This window comes from Salmo salar, chromosome ssa01 (assembly GCF_905237065.1).
Source record: "Salmo salar chromosome ssa01, Ssal_v3.1, whole genome shotgun sequence".
Classification (NCBI taxonomy): domain Eukaryota; kingdom Metazoa; phylum Chordata; class Actinopteri; order Salmoniformes; family Salmonidae; genus Salmo; species Salmo salar.
The window spans coordinates 137,312,930-137,326,068 of record NC_059442.1 but is presented as its reverse complement, the minus strand read 5'-3'; the positions used below and the strand labels follow the sequence as shown (position 1 = coordinate 137,326,068).

General features: G+C 45.2%; 1 protein-coding gene across 14 annotated transcripts in view; it reads left to right on the top strand.

Moving 5' to 3' along the window:
- Positions 1-13,139, top strand: part of LOC106565324 (guanine nucleotide exchange factor VAV2) — a 217,939-nt gene that overhangs the window by 144,866 nt on the left and 59,934 nt on the right. For all 14 annotated transcript variants that reach the window (XM_045690579.1, XM_045690557.1, XM_045690564.1 and 11 more), the window contains exons 3-4: positions 1,951-2,009; positions 10,560-10,628. In XM_045690579.1, coding sequence (XP_045546535.1) covers positions 1,951-2,009; positions 10,560-10,628 — 128 coding nt within the window. The remainder of the gene's footprint in view (positions 1-1,950; positions 2,010-10,559; positions 10,629-13,139) is intronic.

The following is a 13,139-nucleotide window of genomic DNA, read 5'->3' as shown; positions in this document are numbered from 1 at the left end:
GGTAAGCATCTGTGTAATAGAGTATAGCCTATGTTAGAGGCAGCATGGCATGTCTGCTCATTACATGGGTCTTTAGCCACACAGAAAGCAACACTTCAGCATTCAGACTCCCCACAGTGTTTTAAAAGGCTGACAGATGCAAGCCTATGCATATTCATGTACTGAAAGGGACAATGGGGTAGCCATAGCGTCCATTCACCATCGAAGTGTATGGCTTACCATATTGGTCAGGTATTCATTCCTCTGGGTGGTTGAGCTACGCCATGGTCCTTAGACTGGTGCTTGGTCCTAACCCGCTTCACACTAGCACGTAACCTGAGCTCCACCTGCCTTTGAAGCACCCTAGACTCTCATTGAAGTTACACACTTTCATTATGCAGTTTAGAGCGGAGAGGGGAGGTGTATAATGATAGAGGGAGGGAGGGGAGAAGAGAGTGAGAGTAGAGAGAGGAGGGGTATAATGATAGAGGGAGGGAGGGGAGAAGAGAGTGAGAGTAGAGAGAGGAGGGGTATAATGATAGAGGGAGGGAGGGAGGGAGGGGAGAAGGGAGTGAGAGTAGAGAGAGGAAGTGTATAATGATGGAGGGAGGGGAGAAGGGAGTGAGAGTGGAGAGAGGAGGTGTATAATGATGGAGGGAGGGGAGAAGGGAGTGAGAGTAGAGAGAGGAGGTGTATAATGATGGAGGGAGGGGAGAAGGGAGTGAGAGTAGAGAGAGGAGGGGTATAATGATAGAGGGAGGGGAGAAGGAGTGAGAGTAGAGAGAGGAGGGGTATAATGATAGAGGGAGGGAGGGGAGAAGGGAGTGAGAGTAGAGAGAGGAGGGGTATAATGATGGAGAAGGGAGTGAGAGTAGAGAGAGGAGGTGTATAATGATAGAGGGAGGGGAGAAGGGAGTGAGAGTAGAGAGAGGAGGTGTATAATGATGGAGGGAGGGGAGAAGGGAGTGAGAGTAGAGAGAGGAGGTGTATAATGATAGAGGGAGGGAGGGTAGAAGGGAGTGAGAGTAGAGAGAGGAGGGGTATAATGATAGAGGGAGGGAGGGGAGAAGGGAGTGAGAGTAGAGAGAGGAGGGGTATAACTGCTTCCTCTGTCTCTGGCGGGGGACAGCTGGCATCGCCATGGCCATGGAGGTACAAACACACCCAGGAGTGCGTAATGAGGTGTGGAAGCAGAATTTTGGCGGTTAGGAGGGGTTGGGACGGGCTCCATCATATGTCTGTATTAGCCTTGGAGGAGCCTCCAGCACGGCATCTCAAAGCCCGCCAAACAGCCACCCATAAGCCCATTCACATGTGACTCATGACCAGCATGAAATCAGTTTAAATACAGGCACGCATTTAACCTTGTTACACCGCTCTGGTTTCACCAGAGGAGCGAGAGGGAGGGAGAGAAAGAGAGGGAGCAACCGTGAGATAGAGGGGGTGAGAGAGAACATGGGGGGTCTGATCTGAGTAAAGTGGCCCACGTCCGTGACTGTGCGAGGGTATTTGGCACCACATGTCTCTGGATGTCATCATTAACATGGTGGCCTGCATTATGCTCACACACAATCCTGTGTGTGGCTGCGCATGACGATGTTGCTAAGAAACACGGCATTGCTCTCCTCGCTCGTCAACACATTAAGTTTAACATCTATTAACCAGATTTAGGCGGAGCAGACGGGCCTGTCTTACTGACTGAGTGAGGAGATGTTGACTGTGTTGCTGACTGTGTTGTAGACTGTGTGTTTTACTATGTCTGGGTTGTTGAGTGTATTGCTGATGACTGTGTTGTAGACTGTGTGTTTTACTATGACTGGGTTGTTGAGTGTATTGCTGATGACTGTGTTGTAGACTGTGTGTTTTACTATGACTGGGTTGTTGAGTGTATTGCTGATGACTGTGTTGTAGACTGTGTGTTTGACTATGACCGTGTCATTGACTGTGTTCTCTCTCTGCTGTGTGTTCCAGGTGATCTCAGCCCTGTCCAGGATCTCCCACCACAGCATTGCACAGATCAAAGGGATCAGGTATGTCTCCTCTCCTCCCATTGCCCATTTGAGAAAGAGGAATATTGAATATGTTCACTGTATCTCTCAATCAGACACTGTTGTTTCATTCTGGTAACAGGTTAGATCTAGGCCCACTCCTATTTATACCACTGCCTCTATTGATAACCACTTCTGGAAGAATGACCACATGTAAGTCCAGAATCAGATAGCTCAGATCACATCTAAACTCTACCTCTTTTCTTTGTGTCACATCAAAGGAAATAGTTCATGCTAGTTTATTGGGCGCTGCGAAACCGCTTTCTGATTTCTCTTTATTTGTTCAATCTGTTCTCCCTGCTCGCTGGCTCCACAAATGAAGCAGTTTTATCCTGGCGGGCTGGGTAATGAGTTGATGGAGCGTGTCCATTAGGCCCCATGCCAGACCAGGGAACACAGAGACTGGCTCTGGCCATTAATAAATACTACACAGCTTGGTGAGAGGTGGCTAAATCACTTCTGTCCTGTCTGCCCAGTGTGGTGAAAACAAATCACAGCCTGTTTGGTTCGTTTACGTTTTTGTCAATTAGCAGACGCTCTTATCCAGAGTGACTTACAGTAGTGAGTGCATTTTATTTTATTTTTTTGTACTGGTCCCCCGTGGGAATCGTACCCACAACCCTGGCGTTGCAAGCACCATGTTCTACCAACTACCGACTGCCCTCCAGAGCGCCACACAGTGAGGTGAAAATCCTCTCACAGTTAGTTAGTGTCTTTTGTTTTGGGGAAAATGTAATTTAATCCAAAACACCCTGGCATGTACAGTACCAGTCAAAACACCCTGGTATGTACAGTACCAGTCAAAACACCCTGGCATGTACAGTACCAGTCAAAACACCCTGGCATGTACAGTACCAGTCAAAACACCCTGGCATGTACAGTACCAGTCAAAACACCCTGGCATGTACAGTACCAGTCAAAACACCCTGGCATGTACAGTACCCGTCAAAACACCCTGGCATGTACAGTACCCGTCAAAACACCCTGGCATGTACAGTACCAGTCAAAACACCCTGGCATGTACAGTACCCGTCAAAACACCCTGGCATGTACAGTACCCGTCAAAACACCCTAGCATGTACAGTACCAGTCAAAACACCCTGGCATGTACAGTACCAGTCAAAACACCCTGGCATGTATAGTACCAGTCAAAACACCCTGGCATATACAGTACCAGCCAAAACACCCTGGCACCTACTCATTCAAGGGTTTTTCTTTATTTTTACTATTTTGTACATTGCAGAATAATAGTGAAGACACTATGAAATAACACATATGGAATCATGTAGTAACCAAAAAAGTGTTAAACAAATCTAAATATATTTTATATTTGAGATTCTTCAAAGTAGCCACCCTTTGCCTTGATGACAGCTTTGCACACTCTTGGCATTCTCTCAACCAGCTTTGCCTGGAATGCTTTTCCAACAGTCTTGAGGGAGTTCCCACATATGCTGAGCACTTGTTGGCTGCTTTTCCTTCACTCTGCGGTCCAACTCATCCCAGACTGGTACTGCTGTACATGTACAGTACATTAACCAAGTGCAGTCAGATCATGAATTATATATCTTTCAATCATCCACCACGTCACTGATTCTCTCTCACACCAACATAGGAAGCTTGCCAAGAGGCACATGACCAACACATGGCATGATCTCAGGCACATGAAGGCACATGATGTTAACATGTATGTCCTTGCAGAGGGGTCAGGCATTCAGTAAAGTGCAGTGTATATCAGTCGTTAAACACCCACCACACACTCTGGCCTCTCGATGCCTCCTGTCCTTCCCCTACTGCCTGGGATAAAGGCGACTGAGGCCCCTCTGCCCCTGTCATTTTACAGAGACCTGTCAGTCCTCTTCAGTCTCACTCCCATGCCCCCTGTCACTAAACACAGACGTGTCCCTCTCTCACCCCAGAGACACTCAGCCGTTAAAAACACTTCTCCTGTTCTCTTTCTCTGCTCTTCTGGCTCTCTCTCTGTTTCTCTCTCTCTCTGTGTACTGCTCTCTCTCTCTCTGTTCCCCCCCCCCTCTCTCTCTCTCTCTCTCTCTCTCTCTCTCTCTCTCTCTCTCTCTCTCTCTCTCTCTCTCTCTCTCTCTGTTCCTCTCTGTGTGTTTGATCTGTGGATAATTGTTCCGGAGGCGTGTTCATTGACTTGCTGTTGAAGTCCATTGATTGGTTCTTTGATGCCTGTTGGCCGTAATGATTCTATGATCAGGCCTGTGTGTCTCTGTCACTGTCGGCCCTGAGCCCCAGCTTTACTGTAAGCCTCTCTACACCCTGCAAACCCAAAAACACTCAGCACCTGGAACACTCACTGTCCAAGCCCTGTCTCCATGAGAAATCCATCAAAAGTTTTCCATCAAAAAGTGATGAATAGAAGTTAGGAATAATGGCCCTCTGTCTTTACGTCCTGTTCCTCATCTATAGGCTGAGAGTTCTCCTGGTATTCCTCATCTATAGGCTGAGAGCTCTCCTGGTATTCCTCATCTATAGGCTGAGAGTTCTCCTGGTATTCCTCATCTATAGGCTGAGAGTTCTCCTGGTATTCCTCATCTATAGGCTGAGAGCTCTCCTGGTATTCCTCATCTATAGGCTGAGAGTTCTCCTGGTATTCCTCATCTATAGGCTGAGAGCTCTCCTGGTATTCCTCATCTATAGGCTGAGAGTTCTCCTGGTATTCCTCATCTATAGGCTGAGAGCTCTCCTGGTATTACTCATCTATAGGCTGAGAGTTCTCCTGGTATTCCTCATCTATAGGCTGAGAGCTCTCCTGGTATTCCTCATCTATAGGCTGAGAGTTCTCCTGGTATTCCTCATCTATAGGCTGAGAGTTCTCCTGGTATTACTCATCTATAGGCTGAGAGTTCTCCTGGTATTCCTCATCTATAGGCTGAGAGTTCTCCTGGTATTACTCATCTATAGGCTGAGAGTTCTCCTGGTATTCCTCATCTATAGGCTGAGAGTTCTCCTGGTATTACTCATCTATAGGCTGAGAGTTCTCCTGGTATTCCTCATCTATAGGCTGAGAGTTCTCCTGGTATTACTCATCTATAGGCTGAGAGTTCTCCTGGTATTCCTCATCTATAGGCTGAGAGTTCTCCTGGTATTCCTCATCTATAGGCTGAGAGTTCTCCTGGTATTCCTCATCTATAGGCTGAGAGTTCTCCTGGTATTCCTCATCTATAGGCTGAGAGTTCTCCTGGTATTCCTCATCTATAGGCTGAGAGTTCTCCTGGTATTACTCATCTATAGGCTGAGAGCTCTCCTGGTATTCCTCATCTATAGGCTGAGAGTTCTCCTGGTATTCCTCATCTATAGGCTGAGAGTTCTCCTGGTATTACTCATCTATAGGCTGAGAGTTCTCCTGGTATTCCTCATCTATAGGCTGAGAGCTCTCCTGGTATTCCTCATCTATAGGCTGAGAGCTCTCCTGGTATTCCTCATCTATAGGCTGAGAGTTCTCCTGGTATTATGAAACTCATAGCAGGACCTTGATCTCTCCCTGTTCTCTCTCCTGATAGTGAAATAGTCAAATCAATGTCCCTCCCTCCTCCTCGTGATAACTATCCTCAGCTAATCCAAAGCCACCTCTTAGCTTATAGTAGGCCGACTCACACTTCTCCTTAAGTGTCCTGATTCACCCCTGATAGTACAAGCCATCAATCCTGTACTCTGTGTGTTTGTGCGTGCGTGCGTGTGTGTGCGCGTGCGTGTGTGCATGCATGTGTGTATGTGTGTATGTGTGTGTGTGTGTGTGTGTGTGTGTGTGTGTGTGTGTGTGTGTGTGTGTGTGTGTGTGTGTGTGTGTGTGTGTGTGTGTGTGTGTGTGTGAGACTGTGTTCCCTCAGTGTGTCAGAGTGCTGTAGTGTGTGTGTGTGTATTATAGTTTTGTTTGTGTGCACGTGCGTGTGCGTGCGTGTGTGTATGATTGTGTGTGTGTGTGTGTGTGAGACTGTGTTCCCTCAGTGTGTCAGAGTGCTGTAGTGTGTGTGTGTGTGTGTGTGTGTGTGTGTGTGTGTGTGTGTGTGAGACTGTGTGTGTGTGTGTGTGAGACTGTGTTCCCTCAGTGTGTCAGAGTGCTGTAGTGTGCGTGAGAGCAGAGCTCCACAGTGAGAAAGAGGGCAGCAGACACAGAGGCTGCAACACAGCAGGAGTGAGACTGCAGGCGGAGAAGTGTCAGAATGCTCTCTCCCTCATCCCAGGCTGGGGCAGTAGGCATGCTAATGCCCACTCAGGACAGTGTGTGTGACAAAAGACACGTTAGCCACTCATATACATTACACATCACACAATACACACATTACACATGTATACACCCTCAACTATGCTATTCATGTAGATTGCAAATTCGCATACTAATTCACAGATTACTCACATAACACACATAATCATGCATACTTTACATACAGGAAATATTAATGAGTCATGCAAAGCTAAATGAAGGGAAAGTCAGAGGGACGTTTATCAAGGTTGCTGGGTGGACTACCACAAGATGGGGCCTGATAGAACTCAACTACACTGAACTATTGATCTCTGCTTTGGGCCATTGGAACCTGCTAGAAGTTACTGCACTGCCTACTGCGACTGCAGTCACACCTAACAACTGCGAAGTTACTTCCTCATAGTTATTTGCTGATAGCGGTTCAACAGCTGCTCTGTCCTCAACACGTGTGCCATTGATTACCCTTACCACACGCATGGCTGTGTGCGCATTGAAAAAGCACTTTAACTTAATCGCGGTCTTGGTCAGTTGACAGGACAAGGGAGTCAATGGGTGCTGCAGACTGAAATTAGTTCAGAGGCGTCCATTGGTAGTCTGGAAATAAACAGCCATAACTTCTACTGCCTGATTATATCTGAACACTGAAACAGGGACAGGGAGGGAGAGAGAGAGAAAGCGATGTTGAGAAAGAGAGGTTGAGAAGGAGGGAGAGGTTGAGAAGGAGGGAGAGAGAAGTTGAGAGAGAGAGCAGTTGAGAGAGAGCAGTTGAAGAAGAGAGAGAGCGAGGTTGAGAAGGAGGGAGTGAGAGAGAGCACAACAGAAAGAACTGATTGGAAAGAAAGAAGGAGAGCGAGCAAGGCAGACCGAGGAGTGCCAGGTGACCTTTTCCAGGACAGCCAGCCGAGCTCTGTGATGCATTGTGTTCCTTATCCTGATGTTAATGTGACATGTTAGTCCCTCATAGTGACCACACAAAACATGTCCTGAGTGATTGTTTCGTGAACAATGCATTGAACACATTGTATTCAACTGAACATAGATACAGGAGATATGATTTTGTGCCACCTGGAAGGTCTTGGAGTTGTCACCAGCCTGGGGAATCATGACAGCATCAATGAGCAACCAGTGGTGTTGTTTATTTTAGATGAAAACCTGGAGATATGGTTTGATTGGCCATCTGGTAATTGAATTGACTGATTCTGTTAAACTCTCTTCGGGGGGTTCCATAGATGTGAGTCCAAGTGACAGAATGAACTTGTTAACTGAAAAGCACAAACTCAGTTAGATAAGAGGCGTGACACAAGAGGACAGATTTAATAAAAACATTTAATTGAAAAGTGTCATATTCTAGGATAATTGAAAATGGCCAACAGTGTTTACTTAGAGCCTGTACTAATGCTGCCATCACCACAACTAAATAACAGAATGAACAGAACACAGTGGATGTCTCTAGGTGAATTATTATGGTTGAACATACAGGAATAGGAGATGCAGCTGTGACTGTCAGGGTTCAGTCAGTGCACTATCCCTCTGATTATCTCCTACCCACTTCAGACTGAGCCCTAGGTACTTACACACACACACTCTCTCTCTCTCTCTCTCTCTCTCTCTCTCTCTCTCTCTCTCTCCCTCTCCTGAACCCACACACTTTACCCCCCTCCTCTCCGTCTCAATTTTTTTTACCTCTGGTGCCCCTGTGTTGATGTAACCTCGTCCCCAGGCTCCAATTGCTGCCGCATCAACAGAGAGAGCCGGCTGGTGGGCGAGATTAGTGTTGATGTAATCAGCTGTGAGATGGGGTTCTGTACGTTTTCTTTATAGGGGCTAGCAGCCTGCTCTGTGAGGAGTGGGTGTCAGCAGCACATACAGTACAGGAAGGAATGGTGTTCCTACCATACACACACACACATACGCACGCACACACTTTCTTTCACAATCTCCCTTTCTCTTTCTCTCACTCCATGTTCCTATGAGTGATGCAGAACCTTTGTGTGGCCTGTGACTTAGGGGGATTGATATTGTATATGGACATGGATGAGTGCGCGTGTGGGTGCGCGTGTGTGTTTGCGAGTGTGTGTGTGTGTGCCAAGGTTATTATAGTTTTGTGATTTTCTATTAGTGTTTATTACGATTCGCTTTAACATTTTATTTGAAATTCAGTATAGTTGTCCGACTTGATTCACTAGTTTTTATTTAGTTTCTGTTTGATAAAAACATTTCTATTTTGTTTTTCTATATATTTATTTGAGTTGTAGTTTTAGTGTTAGGGACAGAAAGTAGCCTAGAAGCCATGTACTGTATGTGTTGTTGGTCTATAGCAGGGGTACTCCAGTACTATTTGAGATGCTCCTGTCACACCTTTCCTTAGTACGAAGGTCCAGATGGATATTGTCATTTATAACAAACCCCCACCTTGCGACCCCAAAGTGTTCAAACTGTTCACCCTTCTTGTTGGCAGAAATACAATTTAGCAGTTTTAAAGGAAATTTCCTGTAATTCTACACATTTTCATCTTATTTGTGTTCGTATGATACCAGGAGTCGAATCCTGACCGAATTCCAAAAATCAAATAATAGATGTCTCACCTTGTCTTTCTCTTGTAATTATTTGGTGGTGCTCTTGGTGATGAACTTGGTTGGGTTTTTCCCTTTTTATCTCTGTTCCACACAGGCAGCCATCTGCTGACTCTACAATACATTTGCTTTTGACCTTTCCACTCAAAATAATCCCATACGGGGCTTTGCCTTTCGCGACTGACCACTGCTGGTGTTGGGTTTACTGCCGCCACACACTCATGCACCGCGCTTGCCCTTGGATTTCTTCCCTGTTAGCTACTGATAGCTAGTGATAGTGACGCACAAGCTAGGCCTATTTGAAACCTGCAAGATTCAGATTCTCGAAAACCCCATTACAAAAAAAGCTATTCGATTTTTGCCCAAAGTATATATATTTTTTTAAATAAACAATTTATGATGGTTTTTATTTTATTTAAATCAGTTTGCAGGCAAAGATAAAAGTTTCTGTCTATTTTTTTGTTTTTCAAATGTTTGTCTTAGTGTGTGTGTGTGTGTGTGTGTGTGTGTGTGTGTGTGTGTGTGTGTGTGTGTGTGTGTGTGTGTGTGTGTGTGTGGTATTAATGGCTGTATGACCTCTCAGTAGGACAGGGCTTCACATGTTTTGAAGTCACGTTATCCATGGTGAACCAAGGTCAATACACCAGTGTCCCATACACTACAGATAGATTCATTGCACTGTATTTGATTGCTCCGCAACTACTAAAATAGTTTCACGGCTTAAACATGGCACGATGCCGGCAATCATCATAGACCTGGTCATATTAAACAGAATAACATCCGTACATGGCAGAAATGATAAATACCACTTGTTGAGGCATTTGTAAACTTGAAACAAACATTATTAAAAATGTGTTGCGTGTGGAGGGCACATTATCACACAACAGTAAAGACTACATTACCCACGCATGGTAGCACAAAGATACTTGTGGTGCTAACTGCCCCAGAAGATTTATTATACATATTCAGAGAAATGGTTCATGGCATGTTAGCATTCGGACATTTAGCATTATGTTAGCGTTTCAAACATTTCATTAGCTATTATCCATATGAAATGAATGGATTTTTTCTCAATGCACACACAGATGCAGCATGCACACAACTGAACGATGTAGCATGTTCTGAAATGCAGCTTGTATACAATCTGGTGTTCTTGATATCTCATCCTCGCTTAATTCACCCGATATGCTTTTTCACCTTTAGCCTCTGTTAAAGTTCCAGATGAAGCATTTTTATGAAATTCCTGGAGAAAAAGATTGAGAAATCCACCTATTTAAGTGGCTAATTGATTAGTCATCCATTGGAACATTCTAGCATTCCCTGGAGGGCTCTACTCAGTTAGAGAGAAGGAATCGGAATTGGAAAAGGGCTCAATCTTGTGGGTTTGAATCATACTTTATGGTTTAAGTAAATCTCAAATTACACCTTATTTCCCATATAGGGGTAAAAACAGGAAATTGTGTAATTTGAGAAATAGCCTTTGTGGGATACTAAGCTGCAGTATGCCAGTCAGCCTTGCATGAACTGTTTGACTTTGTGTTCTGTGTTCATGGCTGATTTGTGTCTATGGAGGAACAGTGGAGCTCATGAATAAATGAGACTGTTGTATTATAGATGATGATGATGGAGTGAGATTGACAACTTGACTGATAGACACTCATCCCCTGCTGTTACCATATCTTACTGTGGCTAATTCTGTCTCTCTTTCTCCCTCTGTGTGTGTATGTGTTTTAGGCCCTTTCCTTCAGAGGACACTGCTCTAAATGAGGATGATGTGTACCGGAGTCTTGAGGAGCTAGCAGAGTATGTAGCCAGCCCCCCTGCTGCACCCCTCATCACACACACACACACACACACACACACACACACACACACACACACACACACACACACACACACACACACACACACACACACACACACACACACACACACACACACACACACACACACACACACACACACACACACGGCATACACACACACACAAACGGCATACGGAAGTAGCAGCAGCAGCACAGCCGTAACCATCCATACTGCCACCTTCCTCCGTCCTCCTGTTTACACAAACTCCCTGCCCTCCGTCACTCTGTCCGTTGCCATGGTGACACCAGTAGAACATTGGCTTTCTGCCTGCCTCGTTGGCTCAGTGACTCTATGGCTGGCTGGCTGCATGGCTTGGGTGATGAGTGGGTGGGTGTGAAAGCCAGCTCAGGTCGAGGCAGAGGCAGGGAGGCTGGCCTGGGGTGGGGTGGTAGGGTGGAGGCTGTGGTGTGCGACAGCTCCCATTCCTCTGATTAATGGAGAATAATTAGGTGCTGTGCTGAGATAGGTGTCATTCATCACCCAGAGAAAGCGAGGAGGAATGGATGGGGGGGTGGGATAACAGAGTGCCACCACTACTGCCTGCTGAATAGATTACTGAAGGAAAACGTGCAGAAGCAGAGAGGAGTGAGGGCCAAGCAGGCTAATACTGGATTAAGGCTCAGAAAGGACCTTCCATAAGCACCCAATGCAAAGTTTCCATTCAACGACCTTAGTCAGAGCAAAGACAAAGCAATCTCAAAAGGTTGTGGGATAAGGCACGTAGAATGAGGCATTTGATTGTAATGCATCATTGTGGTGGTCCTGTGATGCCTTACCTACAGTTGTGTTGCAGGTAGCACAAAGCGTATCAGCAGGTCTTAGTGGAAAGGTCCTCTGCTTTGATTACATCCCCTTTAGTTTGCCCTTTATCTTTTGACCCCACGCCCTATAACACAACCTCTGATACGTGGTCATAACACCTTCTCTGACCTGCCCGGAACCTATGGTGACCCCTAGTCATTCCACAGAGGTTGGGCCTTGGCGCCAGCTTCCTACTCTGGTGTGAACCTGCTCTTTGTCTCACCTCCAGGTGCAAAGTGCTGCTGTATCTTATTGAATTAATCAAACCACAGTGCTTCACGGACCTTTAGAGGATCAGATATGCTTTTCACTCTCATCGACGGCACCAGTCCACGTAATTGATTCATCAGGAGGTCCTGCATGTAATGCAGTAAGACACAGTCAAGCAAGGAGTAATCTCACGCTCATAGTGTTGTTAATTGGCCCATGATATTGATGTACGGTCAATTTAAGATGAGTGTGTGACTGAAATGAGAGAGCGATATGCCAATGGATGAGTAGGTTTAACTATATTAATCAAAAATATTAAAGCAACATGCAACATTTTCAAAATGTTTACTGAGATACAGTTCATATAAGGAAATCAGTCAAATGAAATACATTAATTAGGCCCTAATCTATGGATTTCACATGACTGGGCAGGGGTGTAGCCATGGGTGGGCCTTTCAGGGCATAGGCCCACCCACTTGGCAGCCAGGCCCTACCACTGGGGAGCCAGGCTTAACCTCTCTGGGCTAGGCGGGACGAATTCGTCCCACCTACGTAACAGCCACTTGCAGCCTGTGGCGCGATTTTCAAAACCTTAAATCCTATTACTTCAATTTCTCAAACATATGACTATTTTACAGCTATTTAAAGACAAGACTCTCGTTAATCTAACCACACTGTCCGATTTCAAAAACGCTTTACAACGAAAGCAAAACATTAGATTATGTCAGCAGAGTACCAAGCCAGAAATAATCAGACACCCATTTTTCAAGCCAGCATATAATGTCACCAAAACCCAGAAGACAGCTAAATGCAGCACTCACCTTTGATGATCTTCATCAGATGACAACCCTAGGACATTATGTTATACAATACATGCATGTTTTGTTCAATCAAGTTCATATTTATATAAAAAACCAGCTTTTTACATTAGCATGTGACGTTCAGAACTAGCATACCCCCGCAAACTTCCGGGGAATTCGCTAACATTTTACTAAATTACTCACGATAAACGTTCACAAAAAGCATAACAATTATTTTAAGAATTATAGATACAGACCTCCTCTATGCACTCGATATGTCCGATTTTAAAATAGCTTTTTGGTGAAAGCACATTTTGCAATATTCTAAGTACATAGCCCAGGCATCACGGGCTCGCTATTTAGACACCCGGCAAGTTTAGCACTCACCATAATCATATTTACTATTATAAAAGTTTGATTACCTTTTGTTGTCTTCGTCAGAATGCACACCCAGGACTGCTACTTCAATAACAAATGTTGGTTTGGTCCAAAATAATCCATCGTTATATCCGAATAGCGGCGTTTTGTTTGTGCGTTCCAGACACTATCCGAAATGGTAAAGAAGTGTCGCGCGCATGGTGCAATTCGTGACAATAAAATTCTAAATATTCCATTACCGTACTTCGAAGCATGTCAA